Source organism: Zonotrichia albicollis, chromosome 14, assembly GCF_047830755.1.
Source record: "Zonotrichia albicollis isolate bZonAlb1 chromosome 14, bZonAlb1.hap1, whole genome shotgun sequence".
Taxonomy (NCBI): Eukaryota; Metazoa; Chordata; class Aves; order Passeriformes; family Passerellidae; genus Zonotrichia; species Zonotrichia albicollis.
This window is the reverse complement of record NC_133832.1, coordinates 1836375-1847063: the sequence shown is the minus strand read 5'-3', so window position 1 is coordinate 1847063 and position 10689 is coordinate 1836375. Positions and strand designations below refer to the sequence as shown.

At 61.7% G+C, this 10689-nt stretch overlaps 1 protein-coding gene across 1 annotated transcript; it reads right to left on the bottom strand.

Moving 5' to 3' along the window:
- Positions 1–7682: 7682 nt before the first annotated feature.
- Positions 7683–10626, bottom strand: LOC102074432 (regulator of cell cycle RGCC). The gene is made up of 5 exons (XM_074551884.1): positions 10499–10626; positions 9765–9920; positions 9221–9301; positions 8860–8922; positions 7683–8185 (listed from the first exon to the last, which is right to left on the bottom strand). Exons 2-5 carry the CDS (start codon positions 9916–9918, stop codon positions 8178–8180), a joined length of 306 nt encoding a protein of 101 aa, XP_074407985.1. The 5' UTR covers positions 9919–9920; positions 10499–10626; the 3' UTR covers positions 7683–8177.
- Positions 10627–10689: the final 63 nt, after the last annotated feature.

Sequence of the window (10689 nt, the reverse complement as noted above, 5' to 3'; positions counted from 1 at the left end):
CGGGCGGAGCGCGCCGGTGCCATCTTGGGTGAGGGCACCGCGCTCTTAAAGCCGCAGCGTCTTATTCTGCACGGCGGGGCCAGCGGGACCAGGGAGCCGGGCTCCGCCCCGCCCCCGCCTTCCCCTTGCCCCTCCCCCTGCCCCCGCCCCTGCCTCCGCCCCTCCCCCTGCCCTTGCCCCTTCCCTGCCCGCTCCCTCCCATCGCTCGCACCCAACCTCGGACCCCCGTCACTGTTCAGCCCCACCCTCGGTCCCCCAGCAGAGACTGCCCATCACTGACCCCCCGTTGCTGCTGACCCTCCATCACTGACCCTCCATCACTGACCACCATCACTGACCACCATTACTGAGCCTCCATCACTGACCCTCCATCACTGACCACCATCACTGACCACCATTACTGACCCTCCATCACTGACCCCCCCATCACTGACCCCCCCATCACTGACCTCCATCACTGACCACCATCACTGACCTTCCATCACTGACCCCCCATCACTGACCCTCCCTCACTGACCTCCATCACTGACCACCATCACTGACCACCATTACTGACCCTCCATCACTGACCCCCCCATCACTGACCTCCATCACTGACCACCATCACTGACCCTCCATCACTGACCTTCCATCACTGACCCTCCATCACTGACCCTCCATCACTGACCCCCCCATCACTGACCCCCCCATCACTGACCTCCATCACTGACCACCATCACTGACCACCATCACTGACCCTCCATCACTGACCTTCCATCACTGACCCTCCATCACTGACCTCCATCACTAACCCTCCATCACTGACCTCCATCACTGAACCTCCATCACTGACCACCATCACTGACCACCATCACTGACCCCCCCATCTTTGACCGCCACTGGCCTCCCCAGAAGAGGCCCCCATCAGTGATGCCCCCTCTTTGTCCCCCCACGGAGCCCGCCCTGTGTCCCCGTGTCCCAGCGGCACCCCCGTGTCCCCGTGCCCGTACTGGGGTCACCAGAGGGCAGCAGAGGCCCGGGCAGGAGCATCCCGGCGCTCCCGTTACCCGCGGCTGCCTCAAAAGCCGCTCGTTTCCCCTCCGGGTCTGGAAACGTGGCCGGTTCTCGCTGGAAGACCACCCAAAGCTGCACGAAGCCCTGGAGTGATCACAGATCCGTGGAATTTTGGGGGTTGGAAAAGCTCTCCAAGACCCCAGAGCTGCCGAGGCCATCACTAGCCCATGTCCCACGTGCCACATTCCCAGGACTGTGTGACCCCTCCGGGGATGGGCACTCCACCACTGCCCTGGGCACCACTGCCAGGGCTGGGCAGCCCTGTCCATGAAGGAATTTTCTCAATATCCAACCTAAACCTCCCCTGGCACACTTTTGTCCTGCCAGTTGTCACCTGGGAGAAGCAATCCCCACCTGGCTGCACCCTCCCAGCAGGGAAAGGTCTCTCCTGAGCCTCCTTTTCTGAGGGCTGAGCCCCCCCAGCTGGGCTGCTCCAGGGGGAGGAACACAGACCCCATCCCCGTTTCCTGCCCATTGTTTTCCATGCTCAGGAGCACCGGCAGAAGGAAGAACAAATCCCCCTGGCTGGATGGAGCCCAGCCCCATCCCAGCAAGGCAGGGACAGCCCCGGGCTGGTCCCAGCCTGCCAGGAAGGCACTCTGTTGAGGGAAACAGGAAGCCCTGAAATAGCAGGAGCTGGAAACACGTGGCCAGGGGGAGCTGGCCAGGGTCCCCCCAGCTCCCTGCACAGGCCCTAGGCATCATTCCAGGATGAACCCACTGCCCTCTGGCTCTGCTGCTATGGCAGATGCTCGTCTCCCACCCCACCTGATGCCAGCAGAACTCAGCCCAAAGCACTCCAGGAGCTCCAGGAGCCATCCCTGAACGCTCTGGGCCGCGCTGGATCCAGCACCCCACTTGGAGAGGGCACCCAGGGGAGAGCTGCTGCTTTCCCTGCTACTTCCCTGGCTGGGACAAACCAGGGCAACCCTCAGGGAGGACAAAACCAGCTCCTGGTGCAGCCCCTAGTACAAGTGCCAGGCCAGAGCTGCTATCGCAGAGGGATCAGAAGGGTCTGAGCTGACACACCAAGAGCAGGCAGGGAGGAGGGAAGGAGGGAGGAGGGATGCCCCAGAGCGTGCACAGCTGCAGGGATGAGCAGCAGGATGCTTCATCCCCCTGGTCTCTGCACAGAGGCGCTGCCAGCAATGCCCACCCAGCACCGGCCATCCAGGGCTGACAGCTGGAACGCAGCTGGAGCCAGCAGAGAGCCAGGAATAATGGCTTCAAACAGACAGGGTGCACAGGATATTAGCAAGAAATCCTTCCCTGGGAGGGTGGGCAGGCCCTGGCACAGGTGTCCAGAGCTGGATCCCTGGAAGTGTCCAAGGCCAGGCTGGACATTGGGATTTGGACAAGGGGAGAAGGTGGAAAGGTGTCTCTGCACAGGGCAGGGGGTGGAACTGGATCTTTAAGTTCTTTCCCTACCCAAATTAGTCTTGGATTCTATGAACACATCCCAAAAAAAGTAAATATCACAGCCAAATGGGAAAAGAGCTGAACTTTACTATCTGAAGTATTCAGCTTTACAAGCTGAACTTTACAATCTAAACATTCCCCACAGTGGTTGGACAGGCAGGACACAAGAGGGACAGGTGGGACACAGCAATGAAGGAGCCTGGCTGGGCACTGTGCTCCCAAAACAAGAAGAATTACATGGGGACAAGCAGATATTCCAGGTCCAAAGATCGCTGCTGGAGCAAGCTGCTGGCCTCTGGGCACAGAAATCGGGGATTATGGTGAGGAGGGTATTTGCAGGCTCAGCCCCTGCCTGAATGGAGGCTTGGAGCCAGAGAACGGTGACACGGGGCTGGATTCTCCGGGTGTTGGATTAACGGGTTCCGTTCTGAGGTTAAGGCCGCTAAGCCGGCAGGGAGCCGGGCCCGGTGCAGCCCCGACCCCGCTCCCATAAGCAGGAGGATACAGGCAATACCTGCTCTGCTCCTGAGCTCACCCCGAGCCGGCTCAGGCTCGTCCCGTGACACCCAGGGCTCTGTCTGGGATGGGAACGGGGCTGGTGGCCTCAGGGCAGCTCCTGGCGGAGCAGAGGGTGGCAGGAGGAAGCTCAGGGGCAGGACGACTTCTCCTTGCTCCATGCCGTGCCCCAGCCGTGCTCCAGCCCAGCGAAGCTCCAGCGGCCACCGGCTCATCCCTGCCCCTCCCGGGGGTCAGGCCGGCCAGGGGAGCAGAACAATCCCGGGAAGTGACCGGCCGGGGGGGACACGAGGGGACAGGATACCGTGCTGGCCACCGCCACCGGCATTGTCTCTTTGGATAGCTGCGGGATGAGGTCAGAGGCTGAGCAGGGAACAGGGCCGGAGGAAACAACACCAACCCCTGCTGACAGCGCCCGCACGCTCACCAGGCACTGCAGGGAGGCTCTCTCCTTCCATCCCTGGGGCTGGGGTCCCTGGCAGGGGGAACTCTCCTGTCCCCTCCCCTGGGCAGCTGGAGGTCACACGGAGGCTCCCCGGGGACACCAGGAGTGGGCGAAGTCCCAGCACTGCGGAGGATCCTCCCAGCCCTGAGGTGCAGCAGCAACCCCAGGCAAACCCAAAAGGGCCCAAATTCTCCCTGTCCTGAAAATGGGGAAAAATCCCTCCATGCTCCAAAGGCTGGGGTCCCTCTGCTCTGGAGCCAGGCTTGGAGAGCTGGGACTGCTCACTTGGAGAAAAGGAAGTTCCAGGGAGAGCTCAGAGCCCCTTTCAGAGCCCAAAGGGGCTCCAAGAGAGCTGGAGAGGGACTGGGGACAAGAACAAAGAGGGAGAGGACAATAGGGAATGGCTTCTCTCTGCCAGAGGGCAGGGATGGATGGGTTATTGGGGAGGAATTGTTCCCTGGCAAGGTGGGCAGGCCCTGGCACAGGTGCCCAGAGCAGCTGTGGCTGCCCCTGGATCCCTGGCAGTGCCCAAGGCCAGGTTGGACACTGGGGCTTAGAGCAGCCTGGGACAGTGGAAGGTGTCCCTGCCATGGCAGGGAGAGGAACAAGACAGGCTTTAAAGGAAAATTTTAACCCCTTTTAACCCCTACCATTCTGGGATTCCAGAAAAATACGTGAGGGGGTTTTACAGGACAGAAAGCCTGTGACATCCCTGGGGTTAGGCTGTCTCCCAAAATAGTTACAGCCTCTTCCACTACCACAGCCAGACTGTCTGGGCAGCCAGGGACTTCCCCTCCCCAGAGAGCTGAGGTTCCTCTCCAAATTGCAGTGTGGCAACAACTTCTTTTAGGGGAAATCTGCCAACTCTTTCTGCCCCCCTCAGTGGCTGGGGAGATCCTTCCAGGTGGGAGCAGCTTTACTGAGGAACGTCACACCTGGGCAGGGTGAGGAGCTTCTCCAGCTCCATCAGCCCCCTGATCTGTGCATGGTGGTCCTGCCTTGAGGGACACATCCCTCCCTCCCTTTTTCATGGGGGTTTGAGAGTGGGGGAAAGCAGGGGGATACAGGCAGCACCTGCCCTGAGGTGGTCCCTACAGTGATCCCCTCCATGCAGTACAGGAAGGAGGTGACTGGCTGCCAGCCAGGGCCACCTCCACGAAGCTGTCACCTCCACGTCCCAGCAGGTCCATCTGAGTCCCCAGGAAGGCAGGAGATCTGCTCCCAAGCTAGAGCTGCACCCCTCAGCCTGGGAAAGGGGCTCACTGGGGACCATGGGAGAAAGAGTGTGGGACTCACACCTGCCTGCTCTGACGGCAAACATCCCTGTGGGCTTCAGGGAGCCACAGGGAGCTGGGCTTGGGGGAGCTGGGACTGGGGGAGCCGGGTCTGTGGGAGATGGGCTTGGGGCAGCTGGGCTTGGGGGAGCCGGGATTGGGGGAGCTGGGCTTGGAGGAGATGGGCCTGGGGGAGCTGGGCTTGGGGGAGCTGGGCCTGTGGGACCCGGGCCTTTGGGAGCTGGGCCTGTGGGAGCCGGGATTGGGGGAGATGGGCTTGGAGGAGATGGCCTTGGAGGAGCCGGGCCTGGGGGAGCTGCGCCTGTGGAAGCTGGGCTTGAGGGAGCCGGGCCTGGGGGACCTGGGCTTGGGGGACCTGGGCCTGTGGCAGGCGGGTCTGGGGGAGCTCGGCCTGAGAGAGCTGGGCCTGTGGGAGCTGGGCTTATAAGTGCCAGGTTTGTGGCAGCCGGGCCTGGGGGATCTGGGCTTGTAAGCGCCAGGTTTGTGGGAGCCGGGCCTGTGGCAGCTGGGCCTGGGGGTGCAGCCGCCTCTCTCGGGTTACCACTTCCCGCTGCCGCTGCTCCTCAGCAAACCCCCGGGGGCCCTTGGGGACCGCAGCAGGGAGCAGTGACAGCCTCGCTGGTGGCCCTGTGCACAGCACAGCCCCACTCCAGCCTGGCCAGGGCTGCCTTGGTTGCTTTTCCTGCTGTGGGGAGCAGGACCCTGGGGAGGAACTGCCTGTATTGCAGGACGTGCGTGTTCGCAGTGATTGATTTTGCAGCACCTCCAGGGCACGTGCAGGGCCACAGAGCCTGCAAAAGCCATGGACCCTCTGACCCACAGACATTCCTACACACCAGACCCTCCCTCATGGACCCCCCAGCCCCTCAGCCTTGTGTCCCTGTGAGTGTGGGAGCAAGGTCAAGGCTCCTGCTATGCTGCACAACAGCCCTTGGACAGTCGCTCTTCCATGGGTCAGTGGATGTCACAACCTCCATCTCAGGGCCACTCTGGTGTGTCCCCAAGCTCTTGCTGGGGTTCCCAGGAAAGAAAATCCACCCCTTGTCCCTGCAGAAGAGCCCCTGTGCCCAAAGGCAGTTCTGTACATTGCTTCAGCAATGCGCAGAAGCCACAGAATCATGGGATCATTTAAGTGGGAAAAGCCCTCCAAGACCATCGAGTCCAACTGTTTCCCCATCACAGCAAAAGCCACCATTAATCCATGTCCCTAAATGCCACATCCACATGTTTTGGAATATTTCCAGGGGTGGAGGTTCCACCCAGCACGGAGGTTTAGGATGATCTGCTGTCAGCACAGGCTGGGCAGGACAGGGCTGGCATTAGGGCCTCTGTCACCCCATGCATAGGTGTCACCCCTGGCACTGTGCCCAGTGACACCCCCTGGGCCCCCAGCTCCACTCCGAGCAGATGCTGAGGTCTGTGTTACTGGGGCAGGAGAGGCTCCTGTGCTGATGGGACAGCTCAGCCATGGGACAGGGGCAGCTCCCACCCACCCATCCCGAACCCAAGAGGCTGGGGGAGCCCGGAGTGACACCCCAACCTGCTCCTGGCAACCCCCACAACAAACAAACCCCCAGAGCATCACCAGGGCTGTGCTGTGGCTGCGGGGGTTATTGGCCTCAGCACATTTGGGGCCGGAAAATATTTATTTCTGTAGCTTGGCAACATTTGCCGCTGCTGTGGGGGTGGAAGGGAGTCAATGGGACCTGGGGATAGTGACAGCCTGAGCATTGCTGTCATCATTGCTGTCATCATTGCTGACCATCAGGACCGTGCTGGCTGGGGTGGGGTGAAAGCCCCTTCCTGCCCAGGCTGGGGAGGAGCTGGTGCAGCCCCGGGGCAGAACAGGACCGTGGGGGGAGCAGACACCAGAGTCAGAGCAAAACAAGGAGGGCAAAACGCTGACTGCAGTGACTCAGAGGGGAAAAACGCCCTCAGTGACACAGGAGCTGCTGCCATCAGCACAGTGGGACAGTCCCCACACCACCCTGGCTCCAGTGACAGGGGCTGTGTGTCCCCACAGAAGGTCACAGGCAGATCCCTGAGTGTCACAGGCATCTCTGGGTGCCACCACCTTGGCACACACTCACTCCCATCTCCTGGCTGCCCCTCGGGGTCCATTTGGGACAGACACCAGTGGTCACATCACACAGCATGGGGACAGCAACAGCCCAGTGTCCCCTTGCTGGCCCTGCCCAGGGGCTGCCACCCTCCTGCTGGAGCAGCACTACCAGGCTGGGGTCTGTGTGTGCTCAGAGCCTCCTCAGCAGCACTGAGTGCTGGGGCTGGCAGAGAGGGTGTCTGAGATCCTCCTGCTCAGCAGCCACGCACCAGGGATGAGGGCTCAAACTGAAACTACCCATTTCCTGCTCAGACAAGCTGCAGCAGAGCCACATGTGCCCTTACTCCACGTGAGGATCACAGAGAGAAAGGGGGACCAGCCACAGGTTCCTCTTCTGTCATCCTGGTGGCACCTCCCAGGATGGGAAACTCCAGGGGAAGGACCAGAGGGGAATCCCAGGGGGACCCATCCTCCCATCCACGGCCAAGCCTCACTCAAAGCTCAGCTTGGCAGAGGGCTGCAAACCCACATCCCTGGGCCTTGTTCCTGGGCTGCTGACAGGGGCAGGATCCAGGGCAAGTGGTACCAGAGGTCCTCCCTTTGGAAGCAGGAGCCCTGGAGCAGGGCCCTCCATGCCAGAGGGACGACAGGCAGTGCCCATCTCCCTGGCAGGGGAGGAAGGCACAGACTCTGCACCCTCTGCCTCCCCAATGGCCGAGTGCTATGGGCAGGCAGGACAAGGATTCCTGGTATTCCTCTTTAGCCAGGCATGTGCTGCTGAACTTGCTTCCCTGAGGTTTCCCCCTTCTCCAGTGCCAGTCCCACCAGCTGGCAGCCCCAGGCATCCCTGCTCCCACCCTGCCAATGGGAAAAAGATGGACACAGACAGGCAGAGGTTTAAAATCCTGTTCACAGAACCATTTGTACAGCACAAAACATATTTTTACAGTATTTACAGCAGCAGCTGGGGCAAAGGCACTTGGGGAGCAGAGAGGAGTCCAATTTGGGGCTCCCCATGCAAAGCAAAGGTCAGCAGTGACAGATGCCACCAAGGAACCAGGCTTCCCAGCCTGGAGGGGACACTGATGTCACGCTGATGTCCTGCAAGCTGATCTTCCCCAAAATTCCTCTGGGGGCTTCAGCAGCAGCCCAGCTCCCCCCCAGAGCCCTTGGAGCCACCAGACCCCGTGCAGGGCAGGGCCAGGTCCCGCCCAGGGCTGTCCCCTCCTGGCGCTGGCAGGGCCTTGTCACCATCGTCCCGCGGCCGGATCCGTCCCCACCGCCCGTCCCTGTCCCCAGAGCCATCCCCACCCCAGCCAGGGGGGCAGAGGCAGCATCAGGGAGACTCAGGGCTGGGGCTGCTCCTCTCCAGACCGCACAGCACAGCTCACATCTCTGCAGGATGACACAGAACATGGTGACAGTCTGCAGGGTTAGAGCAGAAATCTGGGGCAGGGGGTCAGCTCTGGTCCCCTCCCTCCCTCCCAACATGGCTGGGGCCTGCAAAGGAACACTTCCCAGCAGCCACCTCATTTTGCACACCAGGGATGGGAACAGATAGCAGAACTGTGCCTTACTCAGTCTGCGTGGGAGGAAAAGTTTTTTAACCAGGCTCTCTCTGCCTCCAGCCTGTCACGCTGCGGGAGGAAGTGGCCTCTGCCTCGGTTTCCCCAGCACAGCAGCCATTGGGGAGCAGCCAAACTCTCCAGAGAGGCCAGAGATGCCCAGCACAGCATCACCCCCTCCCACAGGGACACCCCCAGGCTCTTACCAGGAGGGAAACATCTGGAGGAGGAGAGCATCACCAACAGGCTCCCTGCCACCACACCGACCCACTCTCCTCCCTCCTGATGGGGTAGGTTAGGATACACCACAAGGGGAGATCCCTTCTTTCCTCCTGCTCACCTTCCCCCCCAGGTAAAGAGCAGCCTCTGAGCAGCAGCTGGAGGGAGGCTGCAGGCAGAGGAGCACAGGTCTCTGTGCATCTTCCCAAAACCATCAACAGGAGCCCCAGCCCAGGTGTCCCATCCATCCCGTGGGAAGTGCCAGGACCAAGGCTGGGCATGTACCTTCCAAGGCTTTATCCAGGTCTGCGATGAACTCCTCCAGCTCCTGCGTGTCTCCAAGCTTTGCTAGTGGGGAAAAACACGGTCAGGTCTCCCCATTCCCCCTCTCACTGGGGAGAGACCCCAACCCCTTGTTCCCAGCACAGCTGCTCCAGCTGTGTTTGTCCCAGCCAGTCCAGCCTCAACTGGGAAAATCCCAACCCAACTCCTGCCCCTTCCAGGCTCCTGCCAGGACACAAGGGCTCATTCCCACTCTGAAGGGCCCCCTTGGCACCCCCCAATCCAGGGCTGGCAGTCATTGCCAAGCCCAGCTAAGCACAGAGAAGGAAGCCCTGCAAACCCCTTTGGATGGGGCCAGGCTCACCTTTGGTGGGATACGTGTCAGCTGGGCTGTTGAGGTGCTCCTCACTGGAGTTGAGGCTGCTTCCTGGGGATGTGCTGGCACCTGCAGAGACAGAGCATCAGTCCCTGGCCTGGGCACAGGCACCTGATGAACATTTTGCAGGAACACGGCCCGATCATGCCCATGGCACAGGGTGGCACACTCTTGGACACCCCATCTGCTCCTCCCCTGCTTCTAGGAATGCTTGGAAAAATGGAACTGAGTTTCTTTCTCAGGTCAAAGACCACCAGAGGTTGTCTGGGCACAGTTGCAAGGACTGGGTTATTACAGAGAACTGGGTTATCCCCAGCCCCTCAGGGTCCTGCAGCAGCCTGCCCAGCATCAGGAGCCCTGGCAGATGTTGGCAGGTCCTGGGCCAGTATCCATGGTCATCCCCTCATTGCTCATCCAGCCCTCCAGGGCTGAGTCAGGCAGCATCAGCAGGAAGATGTGCTCCATGGAGGAACCACAGAGCTCCCCCCCTGGCCATCCTCCCCAAGGGCTCCTCACCCCAGCCCAGACTCACTCTCCAGCTCATCGATGCCACTGTCATACACGCTCTGTCCCGCTTTCCTCTTCAGCTCCTCCAGGTGCTGCTGGTACTGACTCGCAGGGCCCCGGTCAAAGTCCTCCATGACCTCGTCAAACTCTCTCAGCAGCTCACTGAGCTCCTCAGCCATCGCTGGGGGCAACATGGGGGTGTTGGGGTACCCACCTGGCAGGCAGGGCCAGCCAGAGCCTCTCGGGAGCAGCCCAGGCTGGGGATGGGCAGAGCCAGGCTCCAGGTGCCGGCTGTGCAGGCAGTGCCAGCGCTGCTCCGAGCACACCCGGCTCCTCGGACAGCTCAGCCTTCCCCCCAGCTCATCCCACAGCTGGGCTGCAGCCAGCCCAGTAAGAGCTGGCGCTACTCAGGCTCGATAGAATCCCAGAAGAGTTTGAGCAGGAAGGGAGCACAAAGCCCATCCCATCCCAGCCATGGCAGGGACACCTTCCACTGTCCCAGGGTGCCCCAAGCCCCAATGTCCAGCCTGGCCTTGGGCACTGCCAGGGATCCAGGGGCAGCCCCAGCTGCTCCGGCCAGGCTGGGGCACACGGAGGAGCGGAGGAGGGCACAATCCCCGGCCGGGACAATCCGGGACCCCCGGCTCCATCCCGCTCCCGGGGGTGCCCGGAGGCTGCGGGGGGACCCAGGAGCGGAGCCCCTGGCGGGTTCCGAGGGGGCGGCATCCCCGCCTCGGTTCGGTTCGGTTCGGCACTCACCGGCTGCTCGGCTCCCTGCGCTCCGGTCCCGGCGGCAGCAGCGCCTCCCGCTCCGCTCCCGCCGCTTTTGGCCCCGCACCGGGGCTGGGCGGAGGCTCCGGGAGGCTCCGCCCCCAAACGGCTGCGCGGGACCGGGGGAATCTCAGGGGTCACCCCCCCCAAACACCTCCAAACACCCCCGATAAACACCC